Here is a 22,527-nt window from a genome sequence, read left to right on the forward strand (position 1 = left end):
TACACTTATTCAGCCTGTTGTTCACTATTCTTTATTTATTTTAAATTGCCTTTCAAATGTCTATTCTTGGTGTTGGGTTTTATCAAATAAATTTCCCCCAAAAAATGCGACTTATACTCCAGTGCGACTTATATATGTTTTTTTCCTTCTTTATTATGCATTTTCGGCCGGTGCGACTTATACTCTGGAGCGACTTATACTCCGAAAAATACGGTAAATAGGACATTTCCGTACCATAACACACCGAGCCGTATTCTGACCGATATGAACGAATAAAACTGTTGAAACGCTTCATTATAATAAATCCCGAGTCCTTTATAACGCTCTCTCTCCTACTCCTCCGCAGATCTGGTCCAATTTCTTCTCTCCCTAAGAGCACACCCTGACATCCAGAACAAGAGGGGCCACACTCCGGTCATGTTAGCTGCTGAACTGGGTAATGAGGGCATCGTGAAAATGTTGGCACATCACGATGCTGACATGGGCATACAGAATAACGAGGGGAAAGGTGAGTGGGTCGCAGTAATCCTGTCCAAAAGGTGGGATCATCTTGACTAAAGTAGATACAAAACACCAGGGGTGTCTAAACTTTTGACTTGGGGGCTGCATTGGGCTAAAAAAAAAATATATATATATATATATGTATATATATATATATATATATATAGTACAAATATATATATATATATATATATATATATATATATATATATATATATATATATATATATATATATATATATATATATATATATATATATATATATATATATATATATATATATATAGTACAGGCCAAAAGTTTGGACACACCTCATTCAATGTGTTTTCTTTATTTTCATGACTATTTACATTGTAGATTGTCACTGAAGGCATCAAAACTATGAATGAACACATGTGGAGTTATCCATCCATCCATTTTCTACCGCTTGTACCGTTTTGGGGTCGCGGGGGGTTGGAGCCTATCTCAGCTGCATTCGGGCGGAAGGCGGGGTACACCCTGGACAAGTCGCCACCTCATCGCAGGGCCAACACAGATAGACAGACAACATTCACACACTTCATACTTGATCAACAGCCATACAGGTCACACTGAGGGTGACCGTATAAAAAACTAATCACATGTTGTATGCAGCTTCTACAGACACACGCAAGTGACTGCAAGACATACTTGATCAACAGCCATACAGGTCACACTGAGGGTGGCCGTATAAACAACTTTAACACTGTTACAAATATGTGCCACACTGAACCCACACCAAACAAGAATGACAAACACATTTCGGGAGAACATCCGCACAACATAAACACAACAGAACAAATACCCAGAATCCCTTGCAGCCCTAACTCTTCCGGGCTACAATATGCACCCAAGCTATCAATAAACCCCGCCACCCTAACCCCGCCCCCCCACACCTCAACCCCCCCCCCCCCCCGCGCCTTAGTCAGTACCTATTGTTTTAGTTATATTGTAAAACTTACACACATTGCTCGGAGTGATGAATGAAGAATCCATACGAGTAGAAACGCTGTGGACGGTTAGAAGACTGAACTGCACTATTACTTCCAGTTCAAGGCTTTAACCAGCTGGAAACACTTCTAGGCATTCACCCAGCAGCACCTGCAGTTAGCAAAGTCATCCAAAAGATGGCGCCGTAGCACAAACAATAGCACACCATTTCAGTGTATTTGCGTGTGTTTAACGGTAAATGGGTTATACTTGTATAGCGCTTTTCTACCTTCAAAGTACCATATTTTCCGGACTATAAGGCGCACCGGATTATAAGGCGCACCTTCAATGAATGGCCTATTTTAAAACTTTGTTCATATATAAGGCGCACCGCATTATAAGGCGCATAGAATAGACGCTACAGTAGAGGCTGGGGTTACATTATGCATCCCGTAGTTGCGATACCTGTTGTGGCTCAATATTGGTCCATATATAAGGCGCACCGGATTATAAGGCGCACCTTCAATGAATGGCCTATTTTAAAACTTTGTTCATATATAAGGCGCACCGCATTATAAGGCGCATAGAATAGACGCTACAGTAGAGGCTGGGGTTACATTATGCATCCCGTAGTTGCGATACCTGTTGTGGCTCAATATTGGTCCATATATAAGGCGCACCGGATTATAAGGCACACCTTCAACGAATGGCCTATTTTAAAACTTTGTTCATATATAAGGCGCAGCGCATTATAAGGCGCATAGAATAGATGCTACAGTAGAGGCTGGGGTTACATTATGCATCCCGTAGTTGTGAGACCTGTTGTGGCTCAATATTGGTCCATATATAAGGCGCACCGGATTATAAGGCGCACCTTCAATGAATGGCCTATTTTAAAACTTTGTTCATATATAAGGCGCACCGCATTATAAGGCGCATAGAATAGACGCTACAGTAGAGGCTGGGGTTACATTATGCATCCCGTAGTTGCGATACCTGTTGTGGCTCAATATTGGTCCATATATAAGGCGCACCGGATTATAAGGCACACCTTCAACGAATGGCCTATTTTAAAACTTTGTTCATATATAAGGCGCAGCGCATTATAAGGCGCATAGAGTAGATGCTACAGTAGAGGCTGGGGTTACATTATGCATCCCGTAGTTGCGAGACCTGTTGTGGCTCAATATTGGTCCATATATAAGGCGCACCGGATTATAAGGCGCACCTTCAACGAATGGCCTATTTTAAAACTTTGTTCATATGTAAGGCGCACCGCATTATAAGGCGCATAGAATAGATGCTACAGTAGAGGCTGGGGTTACATTATGCATCCCGTAGTTGCGAGACCTGTTGTGGCTCAATATTGGTCCATATATAAGGCGCACCGGATTATAAGGCGCACCTTCAACGAATGGCCTATTTTAAAACTTTGTTCATATATAAGGCGCACCGCATTATAAGGCGCATAGAATAGACGCTACAGTAGAGGCTGGGGTTACACTATGCATCCCGTAGTTGCGAGACCTGTTGTGGCTCAATATTGGTCCATATATAAGGCGCACCGGATTATAAGGCGCACTGTCAGCTTTTGAGAAAATCTGAGGTTTTTAGGTGCGCCTTATAGTGCGGAAAATACGGTACTCAAAGCGCCTTGACACTATTTCCACATTCACCCATTCACACACACACATTCACACACTGATGGCGGGAGCTGCCATGCAAGGCCCTAAAACCACGACCCATCAGGAGCAAGGTTGAAGTGTCTTGCTCAAGGACACAACGGACGAGACTAGTGTGGTAGAAGCTGGGGATCGAACCAGGAACCCCCAAGTTGCTGGCACGGCCACTGTACCAACCAAAACTATTTGCTCTTTGGCCGTCAGCGAAGAAAAATCCATAAATTAGCCGCACCCTTTTTTTAAGCCGCAGGGTACAAAGCGTAGGAAAAAAAGTAGCAGCTTACATTCTAGTTTGATGAAAAATGTTAACAATTCCTTTATTGAAACATTTGAAACCTAATTACATTGTTCAGCCTGATCTGAAAAGATGAGTTTCCCAACGCCACGTTCCGTCTGTAACGAGATGACTCGGCGGCGCCTCGTTGAGATGCAAGGTGCTCCTCTTGAGATATTGATGAGGTTAAGTGATCTCCGACAGTTCCAATCAGTGAGCCTGAAGCCCTTTTCGCTACTCTTCACAATCCATCACGCTAATTAGTCAGCGTCACTGCTTATGGACGACCACTGGAAATTGGAAACACTCTCGGGGGGGTAAATGTCAGCTTTTAGGAGGGAGACATCGAGAAGGCAGCTTCTCAGAAGATGTAATTACAGATAAAGCTCTTCTTGAGTCACTTGATAGCTGTTCCGTTCCGACGTGAGTGTGTCCTACTCTGTCTTGTAACGCAATTTCGACTGGGACTACGTGAACATGCACTCTTTTTCACGCACCGTGACAATATTTTGGAACCTTATTAGCGCTCCAATTATTGATACTGACAGTGAGTTTTACCAACTGGGCAGCATGGACATGTTAGAGATTAAAATTAGGGATGTCCGATAATATCGGACTGCCGATATTATCGGCCGATAAATGCTTTAACCCTGTAAGACCCAAATATAGAAAAACCTAAAAAACAACAAAATTTGACCTTTCAGATGTTGTTGTAGGAGGCATTTGATGCAGAAATTGAAGAGTTAAAAAAAAAAAAAAAAAAAGTTTATGTATGTTTTTAGAGAAATGTTGTAATATTGCAACATTGGGCTTTGATGGAAGCAGAATTTCTGTATTTGTACTCACGTTGTCTGAACAACTAAGGGTTCATTTGCAGGGTTGATTGCTTACTTATCCCCATAACGGTATATACCATTAATAATAATCACACATTAGTTATATTTTTATGAAGTCATCTATTACAAATATAAAAAATATAAAACAAGATAAAACTCTTAAAAACGCTTTTTTTCCCTCTTTTTTTCTTGTCGTGGAGGGAATACAACCTGTTTGAGGCCACTGTAACAAGCCAGCTATTTTGACTACCACATTCACCCAGTGTTGTATAATTGCAACAATTATATAACAAGCTGTAAATGAAATTCAATGCATCTGTTCCACAATAACTACATATGTACATGCTCTAGACCAGGGGTCGGCAACCCGCGGCTCCGGAGCCGCATGCGGCTCCTTGACCACTCTGATGCGGCTCAGCTACATACATGCCGACCCCCCCGATTTTCCCAGGAGATTTATGGATCTCAGTGCCCCTCATAGATTACTCCCAGGGAAAAAATAATCCTATTTTCACTCTAATTACTAAATAAAGGGCGTGCCCTAATTGCACTGCAGTAATTGCCCTCTATAGCATACAGCGTGCCAGTCCAGTCACATGTTGCATGTTGTTATTACTTGCACACACAGGAGACAGCAAAGCACACTTAGTCATCAGCCACACAGCTTACACTGACGGTAGCCGTATCAAACAACTTTAACATTGTTACGTTACAAATATGCGCCACACTGTGAACCCACACCAAAAAAGAATGAAAAACACATTTCTGGAGAACATCCCACCGTAACACAACATAAACACAACACAACCATTACCCAGAATCCCATGCAGCCCTAACTCTTCCGGTCTACATTATACACCCCCGCTACCACCAAATCCCCCCACACATCAACCCCCCCCCCCCCCCCCCCCCCTCCGTGCGTTGGTTGAGCGGAAGAGTTAGGGCTGCATGGGATTCTGGGTATTGGTACCGTCAGTGTAAGATGTGTGGCTGCTGAGTTAGTACGCCTTGCTGTCACTTACGTGAGCAAGCCGAAATTGCATTCTACGTGTGGTCGAGCAGGTACACTGTTAGGGCAGACTGCAGAGGGCGCCAAATGCAGTGTCATCACGCTCTGATATTCGGGAGTCTCCCGGGAAAAATGAGAGGGTTGGCAAGTATGACGCTATCAAGCGCCATTCATTCAAAACTCGCGGGCTGCGCTAACATCAAATTTCCACATTAAAGTGCGTGCCGGTGCGTGTGTCGGAGACCCCTAGTTAACATAGCACAAAGCGTTTAAGCTTTGTATGCGGTGTTTTTCATTAAAAAAAAATTTTTGTGGCTCCCATTACTTTCTTTAATTTGTGAAACTTGCCAAAATGGCTCTTTGAGTGGTAAAGGTTGCCGACCCCTGCTCTAGACATTGTAATAACAACCAAAAAAAATATAAAAGACATTTTACTTACTTGAATCTGATGAATTCGGTCCAATGAAACAAATAGATGTTGTTCGAAGGAAACCTTGAGAGGTTGTGTGAGTTCATGGCCAGAAGGCGTGACTTATAAACAAATGTACAATCCACTACCCTTGTGAGACTGAACAATAGGACCCAATGACTACGTAAATGTGGTAAAAAAATAAAAAAAAATATAACAGATTGTTTTTTAGGATGGTTAAAGGTAACGTTGTAATTTTACAACAAGGGGTGTTACAGGGTTAAAATGTAATATCGGAAATTATCGGTATCGGTTTCAAAATTATCGGTATCGGTTTCAAAAAGTAAAATTTATGACTTTTTAAAATGCCGCTGTATACACGGACGTAGGAAAAAGTATAGAGCGCCAATAAACCTTAAAGGCACTTCCTTTGCGTGCCGGCCCAGTCACATAATATCTACGGCTTTTAACACACTCAAGTGAATGCATGCATACTTGGTCAACAGCCATACAGGTCACACTGAGGGTGTCCGTATAAACAACTTTAACACTGTTACAAATATGCGCCACACTGTGAACCCACACCAAACACGAATGACAAACACATTTCGGGAGAACATCCGCACCGTAACACAACATAAACACAACAGAACAAATACCCAGAACCCCTTGCAGCACTAACTCTTCCGGGACGCTACAATATACACCCCCCGCTACCCCCCACCCCCGACCCCAACCCCGCCCACCCCAACCTCCTCATGCTCTCTCAGGGAGAGCATGTCCCAAATTCCAAGCTGCTGTTTTGAGGCATGTTAAAAAAAATAATGCACTTTGTGACTTCAATAATAAATATGGCAGTGCCATGTTGGCATTTTTTTCCATAACTTGAGTTGATTTATTTTGGAAAATCTTGTTACATTGTTTAATGCATCCAGCGGGGCATCACAACAAAATTAGGCATAATAATGTGTTAATACCACGACTGTATATATCGGTATCGGTTGATATCGGAATTGGTAATTAAGAGTTGGACAATATCGGAATGTCGGATATCGGCAACAAAGCCATTATCGGACATCTAATTAAAATACAATGTTAGAGAAGTTGAAGTCTGAATATAATCTCTCATCCTCTCTCATTTACCAAGAAAAAAGGAGAAATCTGGAATTTACGGTAGTTTGCATAATTTGAAGTGAATGAGTAGAGTTGAACAAGTCATAAAGCTCCTTAACACGGAATGAAAATAGATGGATCATTTTAAGTAGTGTTAACTTTCTGGCATAGTTGAATGGGACATACAGTATCGTAATTAAATTATTTGTTATGATTACTGTATTTTCCGGACTATAAGGCGCACTTAAAATCCTTTATTTTCCTCAAAACTCGACAGTGGGCCTAATAACCGCTTGCACCCAATGTACGGAATTAGAGATGTCCGATAATGGCTTTTTTGCCGATATTCCGATATTGTCCAACTCTTAATTACTGATTCCGATATCACCTGATACCGATATATACAGTCGTGGAATTAACACATTATTATGCCTAATTTTGTTGTGATGCCCCGCTGGATGCATTAAACAATGTAACAAGGTTTTCCAAAATAAATCAACTCAAGTTATGGAAAAAAAATGGCAACATGGCACTGCCATATTTATTATTGAAGTCACAAAGTGCATTATTTTTTTTGACATGCCTCAAAACAGCAGCTTGGAATTTGAGACATGCTCTCCCTAAGAGAGCATGAGGAGGTTGAGGTGGGCGGGGTTGGGGAGGTGGGGGGATGGTAGGGGGTTGCAGGGGATGTATATTGTAGCGTCCCGGAAGAGTTAGTGCTGCATTGGGTTCTGGGTATTTGTTCTGTTGTGTTTATGTTGTGTTACGGTGCAGATGTTCTCCCGAAATGTGTTTGGCATTCTTGTTTGGTGTGGGTTCACAGTGTGGCGCATATTTGTAACAGTGTTAAAGTTGTTTATACGGCCACCCTCAGTGTGACCTGTATGGCTGTTGACCAAGTATGCTTTGCATTCACTTGTGTGTGTGTGAAAAGCCGTAGATATTATGTGATTGGGCCGGTACGCAAAGGCAGTGCCTTTAAAGGTTTATTGGCGCTCTGTACTTCTCCCTACGTCCGTGTACCACTCCGCACAGCGGAGTTTTAAAAAGTCATACATTTTAATTTTTGAAACCGATACAGATAATTTCCGATATCACATTTTAAAGCATTTATCGGCCGATAATATGGTCAGTCCGATATTATCGGACATCTCTATACGGAATAGTTCTGGTTTTGCTCACCGACCTCGAAGCAATTTTATTTGGTACATGGTGTAATGATAAGTGTGACCAGTAGATGGCAGTCACACACAAGAGATGCGTGGTAAAAGGTATGATGTCAAGTAAACAACACCAACATTTTATATGTTCCATTGAAAATATAGAACTTTACACACGGCGCTCTGAAATCTATCAAAATGTTTTAGTACGACTTTGGTAAGCTATGAAGCCGCACCGCTTGATGGATTGTCGGCGTATTAAACATACGAGTATTACTATGGTGTGTGTGTATAAGGTAAGACATATTATCTGGCATTTTGTTTCGCAATATTATGCAAAAGAAACTTTTCTTACCTTCTGGTACCTGCTGATCTGTATTTGGGATCTTCATAAATCCTGAAAATTTGTGCGCGTCCGCCATTGTAGTCCGTACCGACGACATAGTCGATAAGCTTCTTCTTTTTCTCTATCTTCTCTAGGGCTGCAACAACTAATTGATTAAATCGATTAAAATCGATTATAAAAATAGTTGGCGATTACTTTAGTCATCGGTTCGTTGGATCTATGCTATGCGCATGCGCAGAGGCAATTTTTTTTATTCATTTAAATTTTATTTTTTATTTTTTTTAATTTTTTTAATTTAATTTTTTATAAACCTTTATGTATAAACTGCAACATGTACAAACAGATGAGAAACAATAATCAAATAAGTATGGTGCCAGTATGCTGTTTTTTTTTCAATAAAATACTGGAAAGGATAGAAATGTAGTTTGTCTCTTTTAGCCGATTATTAATCGATTAATCGAAGCAATAATCGACAGATTAATCGATTACCAAATTAATCGTTAGTTCCAGCCCTAATCTTCTTGTTATGGGACATTCCTCCTCCGCTGTTGCCATTTCTAATATGAAGTAGTGTAAAGTTCTTACTTATATATGTCAGTAAACTCGCCATTAAAAGCGCTAAAACATACCGGTGTAGTGAGTTTACATTATTCACCCAAGGAACTTTAGTTATTAGAGTTCCGGTCGGACGGTTTTTCACGGGACACATTTCCTGTGTTGTTGTTTCCGGATGAGGAGATGCTGCTCCGTTATTGATTGAAGTAAAGTCTGAATGTCATTAAAACAGTAGCTCCGTCTTTTGACACTTCTTCCACTCCCGTCCTTGCACGCTACACCGCAACAACAAAGATGACGGGGAGAAGACGCTGCCGAAGGTGAGCCACGTAAATAAGACGGCCCACAAAACGGCGCATCCAGAAGCGACCGTCAGAAATCGGCTTTTTTTAATTGTTATTTTATTTCTTTTTTCTTTTTTTTTTTTTCTTTAAAAAAAATAAAAAATAAAAAATAACCGATTCCCGACGGTCGCTTCTGGATGCGCCGTTTTGTGGGCGGTCTTATTTACGTGGCTCACCTTTTTCTTTTTTTTTCTTTTTTTTTATTTAAAAAAAAAAAAAAAAAAAAGAAATCGGCTCTAAGATGATCTGTAAAACATAATCTATGCAACATTTTGACAAAAAAAACACAATTAACTGTTATGTAGACCACAAGGAAGTGTTTTCCATTTAGAAAAAAATTATGATAATATGACTCCTTTAATGCGCCCTATAATCCAGTGCACCTTTTTTTATGAAAAAAGGTAGAAAATAGACCATTCATAGGCAGTGTGCCCTATAATCCGGTGCGCCCTATGGTACGGAAAATGCGGTATATAAATATATGTAAATATGTAAGGACCATGACCACCAAGGACAAAAATGTCCTCCTTTGTGTCCTGGCTGCAGGTGTCCTCTTCTACTGCATCTATCCGACCAAGCGGCACACACGCTGCCTGCAGGTGGTGCTAGAGTACCAGGCAGATGTCAACAACGTGTCGTCTCAGGGGACCCATGTCTTCCAGCTCATGTGCCAACACGCCAAAGAGTGCGCCCCCATGTGTCACATGATGCTGGCACAAGGCGCCGACCCCAATGCCGCCGATCAGGTAATTAGTCGGAGGGAATTTCAGGCAAATGGGAATTTTTTAGGGATGTCCGATAATGGCTTTTTTGCCGATATCCGATATTCCGATATAATAATAATAATACCTGGGATTTATATAGCGCTTTTCTAAGTACCCAAAGTCGCTTTACATGTTAAAAACCCATCATTCATTCACACCTGGTGGTGGTAAGCTACTTTCGTAGCCACAGCTGCCCTGGGGTAGACTGATGATTTTGTCCAACTCTTAATTACTGATACCGATATCAACCGATACCGATACATACAGTCGTGGAATTAACACATTATTATGCCTAATTTGGACAACCAGGTATGGTGAAGATAAGGTCCTTTTTAAAAAAAAAATAAAAATAAGATAAATAAATTAAAAACATTTTCTTGAATAAAAAAGAAAGTAAAACAATATAAAAACAGTTAGATAGAAACTAGTAATTAATGAAAATGAGTAAAATGAACTGTTAAAGGTTAGTACTATTAGTGGACCAGCAGCACGCACAATCATGTGTGCTTACGGACTGTATCCCTTGCAGACTGTATTGATATATATTGATATATAATGTAGGAACCAGAATATTAATAACAGAAAGAAACAACCCTTTTGTGTGAATGAGTGTAAATGGGGGAAGGAGATTTTTTGGGTTGATGCACTAATTGTAAGTGTATCTTGTGTTTTTTATGTTGATTTAATTTAAAAAACAACAACAACAAAAACGATACCGATAATTTCCGATATTACACTTTAAAGCATTTATCGGCCAATAATATCGGCAGGCCGATATTATCGGACATCTCTAGAATTTTTCGAATGTGATGAATAGCATGAATGTCCTGAAGGAGCTGAATGGGTCGGTGTTGGAAATGTTTGAATCCGTCGAGAAATGTTGACGTAGCGACACTTTTATATTTAAAATGTGTTACAGAATTCCAGGAGTTCTGGGAAAATCTGAATTTTAAGGGGAACTTGGGAAAGTGTTAGTTTGAATGTTTAGGATGAGTGGAGTATGTTGATGGTGGAATGGTTCGAATCATTTGACAAATGTGGCATTTGTGAAATTTGGAAAGTTTGTCCATTAATGTGAATGGAAATTTTCTGAAAATTTGGGAATCTTAGGAAAACCAGGAATTCCAAAAAAAATATATAGATAATATCACAATTTTCCTAGATGATATGAATTGGTCGGTGTTCGAATTTTTGGAATCGGTCGAGAAATGATGACGAAGTAACACTTTGTAATTGAGAGTTGGTGTTTCGGAATTCCTAGAATTTCGGGAATTTTTACAAAGAAAAAAAATAATTACTTTGATGTCCCAACCAAGTGGAATGGTTGATACGGGTTGAAAAATGTAGAAGGGGAAGTTGAAAGAAAATATGGTGGAAGTAGGGTGTAGGAAAACTGACAATTCTGGAAATTCCTGGACTATTTTTTACTTGGAAAATGGTAGTTGTAATTGTCCTGGATGAGTGAAATGTGTTAAAAGTAGAATGGTGTGAATCGGTTGAGAAATGTTGATGTAGCGACACTTTTATATTTAAAATGTTTTACAGAATTCCAGGAATTCTGGGGAAATTTGAATTTTTCGGGGAAGTTGGGAAAGTGTTAGTTTGAATGTTCAGGATGAGTGGAATGTGTTGATGGTGGAATGGTTTGAATCACCTGACAAATGTGGGAATTGTGAAATGTGGAAAGATTGTCCATTCATTTCTGAAAATTTGGGAATTTTATGAAAACCAGGAATTTGAAAAAATATATAGATAATATCACAATTTTCCTAGATGATATTAATTAGTCGGTGTTGGCATTTTTGGAATCGGTCGAGAAATGATGACGTAGTAACATTTTGTAATTGGTGTTTCAGTATTCCTGGGATTTCGGGAATTTTTACGAAGAAATAAAATAATTACTTTGATGTCCCAACCAAGTGGAATGGTTGATATGGGTTGGAAAATGTAGAAGGGGAAGTTGAAAGAAAAGATGGTGGAAGTAGGGTGTAGGAAAACTGAGAATTCTGGAAATTCCTGGACTATTTTTTTACTTGGAAAATGGTAGTTTTAATTGTCCTGGATGAGTGAAATGTGTTAAAAGGGCAATGGTGTGAATCGGTTGAGAAATGTTGATGTAGCGACACTCTTATATTTAAAATGTTTTACAGAATTCCAGGAATTCTGGGGAAATTTGAATTTTGGGGGGAAGTTGGGAAAGTGTTAGTTTGAATGTTCAGGATGAGTGGAAATTTGAATTTTGGGAGGAAGTTGGGAAAGTGTTAGTTTGAATGTTCAGGATGAGTGGAATGTGTGGATGGTGGAATGGTTTGAATCACCTGACAAATGTGGGAATTATGAAATTTGGAAAGATTGTCCATTCATTTGAATGGAAATTTTCTGAAAATTTGGGAATTTTAGGAAAACCGTGAATTTTGACAAATATAGATAATATCACAATTTTCCTAGATTATATGAATTGGTCAGTGTTGGAATTTTTGGAATCGGTCGAGAAATGATGACGTTGTAACACTTTGTAATTGAGAGTTGGGGTATCGTAATTCCTGGAAGTTTGGGAATTTTTACGAAGAAAAAAAATAATTACTTCGATGTCCCAACCAAGTAAAATGGTTGATATGGGTTGAAAAATGTAGAAGGGGAAGTTGAATGAAAAGATGGTGGAAATAGAGTGTTGGAAAACTGTGAATTCTGTAAATTCCTGGAATATTTTTTTAATCTTGGAAAATGGTAGTTTTAATTGTCCTGGATGAGTGCAATGTGTTAAAAGTGGAATGGTTTGAATCGGTTGAGAGATGTGAGAATTGTCAGATAGCAGGCCCATCAAAATTTTCGCGGGAATCTTCTAGTTGTATATTAGTATTTTGGAATTCCTGAAATTTTGGGAAAATTGGAAACATTTTACAAAAAAGAAAAAGTTACTTTTGCTGTCCCAACTAAGAGGAATGTTTTGATGGTGGAATGCTTGGAATGGGTTGAAAAATGTAGAAGGGGAAGTTGAAAGAAAAACGGTTGGGAAATAGGGCTTTGAAAAACCGGGAATTCTGGGAATTTCCGGAATTCTTTTGAACTTGGAAAATGGTAGTATGAATGTCCAGGATGAGTGAAATATGTTGAAAGTGGAACGATTCCAATTGGATGAGAAATGTGGGAGTGGTACAAGTTTGAAAATTGCCCCTTTCATTTTCAATGGGAAGCATTTCCAGGAAATCCTGGAGTTCCTGGTAATCTGAAATATTTGGGAAGGGCAAAATATAGTTGCTCTAGATTCTCGGCCTAGCCAAACGTTTAGATACCTGAACTATAACATGTTAATAACAAAAGCTATTTAGACGTTAGTAATACAAAAACAATAAAATGTTAATAACATAATTACTATAACATTTTAATGATATTAATAACAATAAAACGTTAATAACAAAAAAGCTATTAGACGTTAGTAACATAAAAACAATAAAATGTTGGTAACATAAAAACAATAAAATGTTAGTAACACAAAAACTATAAAATGTTAATAATATAAAAACAAAACGTTAGTAACATAAAAACTATAAGACGTTAGTAACACAAAAACATTAAAATGGTATTAACATAAGACCAATAACATGTTAGTAACATAAAAACAATAAAATGTCATTAACATAAAAACTAAAACACTAATGACATAAAAACTGTAAAATATTAGTAATATAAAACGTTAATAACATAAAAACTATAAAACGTTACTAACATAAAAACTAGAACACATTAATAACATAAAAACTATAAAATGTTAGTAAAATAAAAACTATAAAACATTAATAACATTAAAAACTATAAAACGTTAGTGAATTAAAAACAATAAAATGTTCATAACATAAATCTAAAAAACATTAATGACATAAAAACTATAAAACGTTAGTAAAATAAAAACTATAAAACATTAATGACATAAAAACTGTAAAACATTAGTAATATAAAACTAAAACGTTAATAACAAAAAACTATAAAACGTTAGTAACATGAAAACTAGAACACATTAATAATATAAAAACTATAAAATGTTAGTAAAATAAAAACTATAAAACATTAGTAACATAACAACTATAAAACGTTAGTGAATTAAAAACAATAAAATGTTCATAACATAAATCTACAAAACATTAATGACATAAAAAACTATAAAACGTTAGTAACATAAAAACTAGAACACATTAATAAAATAAAAACTATAAAATGTTAGTAAAATAAAAACTATAAAACATTAGTAACATAAATACTATAAAATGTTAATAAAATAAAAACTATAAAATGTTAGTAACATAAAAACTATAAGACATTAATAACATAAAAACTATAAATAAAAACTATAACACAATAACATAAAAACTATAAAATGTTAATAAAATAAAACTATAAAATGTTAGTAAAATAAAAACTATAAAATGTTAGTAAAATAAAAACTATAAAATGTTAGTCAAATAAAACTATAAAATGTTAGTGAAAACATTAACTCGTCTGTGGATCTGTTTGCCCGGTAGGCAAACTGCTGTGGGTCTAGGGTGGGGGGAGGCAGGCTTGGATGTGGTGCAGGAACAAAATGTTAGTAAAATATAAACTATGAAACATTAGTTGCATAAAAACTATAAAACGTTAATAACATGAAAATTATAAAACGTTAATAACAGAAAAACTAGAAAATGTTAGTAAAAAAAACAACTATAAAACGTTAGTTGCATAAAAACTATAAAAATGATAGTAAAATAAAAACCATAAAATGTTAGTAAAATAAAAACTATAACATTTTAGTAAAATAAAAACTATAAAATGTTAGTGAACATTTTTTACAAAATGTTAGTAAAATATAAACTATAAAACATTAGTTGCATAAAAACTATAAAACGTTAGTTGCATAAAAACTATAAAACATTAATAACATAAAACTATACAACTTAGACTTAGACTTAGACAAATTTTAATGATCCACAAGGGAAATTGTTTCACACAGTAGCTCAGTTACAATGATGGAAAGTGTAAGGATGGAAAGGACAATGCAGGTATAAATAGACTAAATATAGCGATATAAAATATAACATGTATACGTAATATTTACATAATATATGTACAGTATATTATATATACTGATATATTATATTATGTCTATATCATATATACAATATATAACATTACCATGTACAATATTACAGTATATATGACAGATGCAGCAACGTTAGTCACATAAAAACTATGACAGTTTGAGAAAACCAAGTAAAAGCACAGAAAAGAATGTCAGTGTCATTTGAATATTTGCAAAGAGAAGGGACGCAGGATGAGAACCTCGTCGTTGTGTCTCCTGCCCTCAGAAAACGGGAATCACGGCGTTGATGGAGGCCGCCAAGGCCGGCTCACTGGACCTGGTCAGAGACATCCTCAAAAGGGGCGGCAATCCCAACGCCTTGGACGAGAAACGCCTGTCAGCTGTGCACTACGCCGCAATGGGAGGCTTCTTTGAGGTGAACAGCAGTCTCACTGGTGGTTGACGTCCAGCGTTACAGTGGTCGCCATCTTGTGTGTGTCGCAGGTTATTGTGCTGCTGTCGGCCTTCTCAGCTGACATGAACATCATCAACGTGGACGAGAACACCGCCCTGCACTACGCCGCTCAAACGGGAGATGTCAACTGCTGCAAGTTCCTGGCTCAGAGAGGTACTAGTACTACAAGTCACACCACTAGTCAGACTGCTAGTAAGACTAGTAGTAGCACTGTTAGTAATAGCGGTAGACCGATATGTTTGGTTCATGGCCGATACCAATACCGATTATTAGTAGTCAAGGAGGCTGATATTTGGAGGCGATATTTATTTGCGTTATTTGATTGAATCACGGAACATGATGTGCACTATTTTATCCCCAAAATGTTCACATTGGAGTTTATGATGTGAAGTTTTTGGGGCCTTAAATTGGTCAATAATTTAGAACAACATTGATTTTGAATCATTTAAATTTTTTAAACAATGAGTTTTTTAATTAAAATCCCACTAAAATTCTTAGGGGTCCAAAAAGGTCCCACTCATAGAAGTAATACAAAGGTTTTTTTAATTTTATTTTAATTTCAACACTTAAATCTATAAATCAACTTTAGATTGATCCAACCATTATCATTTTTTTTGTTTTTTTGTTTGTTTTATGCCCTTTTTGTCCGATAATTTTTTTTTATAGCAAATACACAACATTTTAAATACTTCCCTCCAAAAATATTACAAAATGGAATATTTGATTGGTCAATAATTCATAACAACATTGATCTTTAATTCATTAATATTTTTTTAACAATGACAGTTGAAATAAAAAGTCCCACTATAATTCTTGGGGATCCAAAAGAGTCCTTCTCATAAAGTGGTAAAAATAAGTCATACATTTTTATAGTTTTTTCACTTTCAACACTTAAATCTCTAAATCAACGTCAGATTTATCCATCCATTATATTTTTTTATTTTAAATCTTTTGTTTGTTTTATGCCCTTTTTTGCCCGAGAAACCTTTTTTTTTTTTTACAGCAAATACACAAAATATGCAATATTTTTCCCCAAAGAATATTCCAAAGTGGAATATTTGATGTGAAGTAATTGCAGCCTTAAATATGTCAATCATTCATAACAACATTGGTTTTGATAAATTGTAGTTTTTTGAACATTGAGTTTTTTAATTAAAATCCCATTACAATTCTTACGTATCCAAAAAGTTCCCACTCATAGAAGTTATACAAAATAAGTTATAGATCTTTTTTTTATTTTTTTTATTTGGACACTTAAATCTCTAAATCAATTTTAGATTGAGCCATCCATTATAAGTTTTTATTGTTTTTTCCATCTTTTTTTGTTTGTTGTATGCCCTTTTTGTCCAATTTTTTTTTTTTAATAGCAAATACACACAGTTTGAAATATTTCCCCCCAAAAATATTACAAAGTGGGATATTTGATTGGTCAATAATTCATAATGGCATTGATTTTTGATTCATTAATATTTTTCTAACAATGACAGTTTCAAAAAAAAGTCCCACTATAATTCTTGAGGATCCAAAACAGTCCCTCTCATTAGTGTTAAAAATAAGTCATACTTTTATTTTTTAATTTTTTATTTCAACACTTAAATCTTTAAATCAACGTCAGATTTATCCATCCATTATATTTTTTTATTTTAAATCTTTTGTTTGTTTTATGACCTTTTTTGCCCGAGAAACCTTTTTTTTTTTTTTTTTACAGCAAATACACAAAATATGCAATATTTCCCCCAAAGAATATTCCAAAGTGGAATATTTGATGTGAAGTAATTACAGCCTTAAATATGTCAATCATTCATAACAACATTGATTTTGATACATTTTTGTTTTTTGAACATTGAGTTTTTTAATTAAAATCCCATTACAATTCTGACGGATCCAAAAAGTTCCCACTCATAGAAGTAATGCAAAATAAGTTATAGATCATTTTTTATTTTATTTTTATTTGGACACTTAAATCTCTAAATCAATTTTAGATTGAGCCATCCATTATAAGTCTTTATGTTTTTTTCTATCTTTTTTTGTTTGTTGTATGCCCTTTTTGTCCAATATTTTTTTTTGTTGAAATATTTCCCCCAAAAAATATTACAAAGTGGGATATTTGATTGGTCAATAATTAATAACGGCATTGATTTTTGATTCATTAATATTTTTTTTAACAATGACAGATTTTAAAAAAGTCCCACTATAATTCTTGGGGATCCAAGACTCCCTCTCATAAAGTGGTAAAAAAATGTCAGCATTTTTTTTGTTTTTTTACTTTCAACACTTAAATCTTTAAATCAACGTCAGATCTATCCATCCATTATCCTATTTTTTTTTCATCTTTTGTTTGTTTTGTGGCCTTTTTTGCTCGAGAAACCTTTTTTTAGAGCAAACACGCAAAAATATACAACATTCTCCCCAAGTATATTCCAAAGTGGAATATTAGATGTGAAGTAATTACAGCCTTAAGTATGTCAATAATTCATAACAACATGGATTTTGATACATTTTCATTTTTTGAACAATGCGTTTTTTAATTAAAATCCCACTAAAATTATTGGGGCTCCAAAAAGGTCCCACTCATAGAAGTAATAAAAATAAGTTAGAGATTTTTATTTTTTTTATTTTTTTATTTCAACATTTAAATCTGTAAATCAACTTTAAATTGATCCATCCATTATAAGTTTTTCAATATTTTTTTGTTTGTTTTATGCCCTTTTTGTCCAAGAAAACTTGTTTCTATAGCAAATACATAAAATATTAAATATCTCCAAAAAAAAATATTAAAAAGTGGAATATTTGATTGATCAATAATTCATAACAACATTGATTTTGATTCATTTGTATTTTTTGAGCAATTAGAGTTTAAAAAAAAATCTCACAAAAATTCTTAGGGATGCAAAACTCATAAAAGTGATTAAAATAAGTCATACATAATTATTTTTACTTTCAATGCTTAAATCTCTAAATCAACTTCAAATCTATTTGTCCATTATTAGTGTTTATTTTTGTATAATTTTTTTTTGTTTGTTTTATGCCCTTTTTTGCCCAAGAAACCTTTTTTTTTTTTTTACAGCAAACACGCAAAATATGCAACATTTTCCCCAAATAAAATTCCAAAGTGGAATATTTGATGTGAAGTAATTATAGCCTTAAATATGTCAATAAATCATAACAACATGGATTTTAATTCATTTTTATTTTTTGAACAATGAGTTTTTTAATTCAAATCCCACTAAAATGCTTAGGGATCCAATACAGTGTTTCCCATAAACTGCCAAGATACTTGTGGCGGTGGGGGCGTGGCTATGGGCGTGGTCAACATGACATCATCGAGAAATTTGCATAATTTACTACAATGATATGATTTTCTCTAAAAAGGCTCAAAAAATGTATACTTACTAATTAATAATAACAGTTTTGTTTAAAACGTCCATCCATCCATCCATCCATTTTACAATATAATTACAACACTTTATGTACATATTTATATACAGATTTGAACAATAAGTTATTCACTGAAATATATTTATTAATTGTGGTTCTTACAAAAAATATATCTTATAAAATATAAAAGCTAAAATGTCACTTAAAGCTCTGCCCCTTTAATTAGTGCATACTAAATAATTTAACTTTAGCCTACTACTACAACCATATTATTTACCAGCAACATAAAGTGAAACAGAGGCAGAGGTGTCCTGCCGCAGTCAGTAACAAATAAACAGAAAACAGTAGTGGTCAAATACAAATAAGGCAACAAGAGAAGTATCCTACACTTCTCTTTTGTAAAGTAAATCTGAACAGCCTATATGGGCATCTACATCAACAATATGATTTGCCTGAGAAGCCGGACAGGACAAAGAAAAAAAAAATTTTTAATAATTTTTTATTTTTTTTTTAAATTTGTGGCGGACGTAATTCTTTCGTGGCGGGCCGCCACAAATAAATGAATGTGTGGGAAACACTGCAATATAAATAATACAAATAAGCTATAGATAATTTTTTATTTTATTTTTATTTCAACACTTAAATCTCTAAATCAACTTTAGATAACATAACATAACAACATTGATTTTCATTCATTATTGTTTTATTACTGCTATGTTTTATTCGAATCAACATTGCAACTTTATCTCGTTATATTTCACTTGCTTGATCTTTTATTGCACTTTTCTTATGTTGTTATTTTTAAATAGTATTTTTGGAATACTCGGCGGGTCGTTAAAAAAATTAGCTGCGGGCCGCAAATAGCTTTGGACACTTCTGCTGTGAATAGGGACGCGTTCAAATGCAGTGTGATTATAGACAGGAGAAGGACTGAATGAATGTTCTTAGTTCTTTTCAGTCACTCCCTAAGAGACACAAACATTTGTCATGCCCCCTTGAATTAAAATGGTGACATAATGGTGCTGACGAATACCCCATGCTGCTGTACTTTTGTCATCAGGCTGCAACGCCAAGGTGAAAAACCGTGAAGGTTTGCTGCCCCGTCTTATCGCCAAGGAGGCGGGTCACAAGCCGGCCATGAAGGAGCTGAGGAAGGCGGAGCAACAGAGGGGGAAAGAGAACACGGACCAGACCTGCTTGACAGAAGTGTGGGCCCTCACCCTCCATGACTGGTCCAACGAGACGGAGGCGGACATGCGACAGGCCTTCCAGACCGACGCGGTCCACAAAGACAAGTTTCTCTCCATGGTAGAGACGCTCAGGGCCCCCGTCACCTTGGAGCAGCTGGAGTTGGTCTTCTCCTTGCATCAGACCGGCAGAGAGAACTGCATCAACCTCAGCGATTTCATCAAAGGTGTCAGCTACATCAAGAAGCCTTACCTGCTCCTCTCCTACATCCCCAAGAAGAAGAAAGGGGGCAAAGGAGGCAAGGGGAAGAAGAAGAAGCCCAAATTTGTCCTCCCGATGCCCGTTTGCACGCTTCCGTCGGAGCTCAAGCCTCGCCGATCGGACGGCGGCCCGCCCGAATACATGATGGAAACCTACAATATGGACGACGCCCGCCGACTGGACCAGGAAGAGCCGCCGGAACACCCCGTCCTTAACGACACCGCCTGGTACACGGCGAAGCCCGACAAGATCTACGTCAACATCAACTACCTGGTGAAGAGCGGCGATATCGACGCTCTGGAAGTGGCCTTCAACCACAGAATCCCTGTGGACATCCAAGATCCCTTCTACAAGACCCCGCTGATGGTCGCCTGCGCCATTGGCAACTACAAGGTGGCCGAGTACCTGCTGGGCAAAGGGTGAGCAACCATTACGTTATGTCTGCAAACTAAAACCTACACCAACCGCGGGCTGACCCACCACCAACACTGCAAAAACTGAAATCTAAGTAAGATTAAATATCTCAAATAAGGGTGATATTTGCTTATTTTCTGTCTGATAAGATCATTCTTCTCACTAAGCAGATTTTATGTTAGAGTGTTTTACTTGTTTTAAAGGCCTACTGAAACCCACTACTACCGACCACGCAGTCTGATAGTTTATATATCAATGATGAAATCTTAACATTGCAACCCATGCCAATACGGCCGGGTTAACTTATAAAGTGCAATTTTAAATTTCCCGGGAAACTTCCGGCTGAAAACGTCTTGGTATGATGACGTTTGCGCGTGACGTCAAGGGTTGAAGGAGACATTTTGGAATAGCACGGTCGCCAGCTTAAGTCGTCTGTTTTCACCACATAATTCCACAGTATTCTGGACATCTGTGTTGGTGGATCTTTTGCAATTTGTTCAATTAACAATGGAGACTGCAAAGAAGAAAGCTGTAGGTGGGATCGGTGTATTAGCGGCGGACTACAGCAACACAACCAGGAGGACTTTGACTTGGATAGCAGACACGCTACCGTGAGTACAGCCTTGGCTTCCAAACATTTGATCGCTTGCCCGTACGTGCGTGGCGCTATGTGCATGTCACGTACGTAACTTTGGGGAAATATATGTTTCTTGCCGACTCTGATGGCGGCCGGGGTGTCGTCGAAAGCTACAACACCGTCCGCCGCCGCGCCGCTGTCCTCACCTGTCTGGGTTGACTTCCTCCGTCTCCGGGCCGCCGACCGCACCGATCATCGTGGTGAAGTCCTTCGTCGCGCCGTCGATCGCTGGAACGCAGGTGAGCACGGGTGTTGATGAGCAGATGAGGGCTGGCGTAGGTGGAGAGCTAATGTTTTTAGCACAGCTCTGTCGAGGTCCCGTAGCTAAGTTAGCTTCAATGGCGTCGTTAGCAACAGCATTGCTAGGCTTCGCCAGGCTGGAAAGCATTAACCGTGTAGTTACAGGTCCAGGGTTTGGTAGTATTGTTGATCTTCTGTCTATCCTTCCAGTCAGGGGCTTATTTCGTCTGTTTCTATATGCAGTTAAGCACGATGCTATCACGTTAGCTCCGTAGCTAAAGTGCTTCGCCGATGTATTGTCGTGGAGATAAAAGTCACTGTGAATGTCCATTTCGCGTTCTCGACTCTCATTTTCAAGAGGATATAGTATCCGAGGTGGTTTAAAATACAAATCCGTGATCCACAATAGAAAAAGGAGAGGGTGTGGAATCCAATGAGCCCTTTTACCTAAGTTACGGTCAGAGCGAAAAAATACGTCCTGCACTGCACTCTAATCCTTCACTCTCACGTTCCTCATCCACAAATCTTTCATCCTGGCTCAAATGAATGGGGTAATCGTCGCTTTCTCGGTCCGAATCGCTCTCGCTGCTGGTGTAAACAATGTGCAGATGTGAGGAGCCTTTCAACCTGTGACGTCACGCTACTTCCGGTACAGGCAGGGCTTTTTTATCAGCGACCAAAAGTTGCGAACTTTATCGTCGATGTTCTCTACTAAATCCTTTCAGCAAAAATATGGCAATATCGCGAAATGATCAAATATGACAGAATGGATCTGCTATCCCCGTTTAAATAAGAAAATTTCATTTCAGTAGGCCTTTAAGGGTTTTGGTCCTAAATGATCTCAGTAAGATATTACAGCTTGTTGCTGAGATGTTATGACCTATATTGAGTAAAACATGCTTGAAACTAGAATATCAAGTGTTGCAAAGCTGTGTC

At 37.2% G+C, this 22,527-nt stretch overlaps 1 protein-coding gene across 2 annotated transcripts in view; it reads left to right on the top strand.

Annotated features, from left to right (window-relative positions):
* Positions 1–22,527, top strand: part of ankef1a (ankyrin repeat and EF-hand domain containing 1a) — a 37,687-nt gene that overhangs the window by 7,910 nt on the left and 7,250 nt on the right. For both annotated transcript variants that reach the window (XM_062033935.1, XM_062033936.1), the window contains exons 3-7: positions 347–508; positions 9,728–9,927; positions 15,285–15,434; positions 15,503–15,626; positions 19,912–20,719. In XM_062033935.1, the coding sequence (XP_061889919.1) occupies positions 347–508; positions 9,728–9,927; positions 15,285–15,434; positions 15,503–15,626; positions 19,912–20,719 (1,444 nt within the window). The remainder of the gene's footprint in view (positions 1–346; positions 509–9,727; positions 9,928–15,284; positions 15,435–15,502; positions 15,627–19,911; positions 20,720–22,527) is intronic.

Source organism: Entelurus aequoreus, linkage group LG23, assembly GCF_033978785.1.
Source record: "Entelurus aequoreus isolate RoL-2023_Sb linkage group LG23, RoL_Eaeq_v1.1, whole genome shotgun sequence".
In the NCBI taxonomy this organism is placed as follows: Eukaryota; Metazoa; Chordata; class Actinopteri; order Syngnathiformes; family Syngnathidae; genus Entelurus; species Entelurus aequoreus.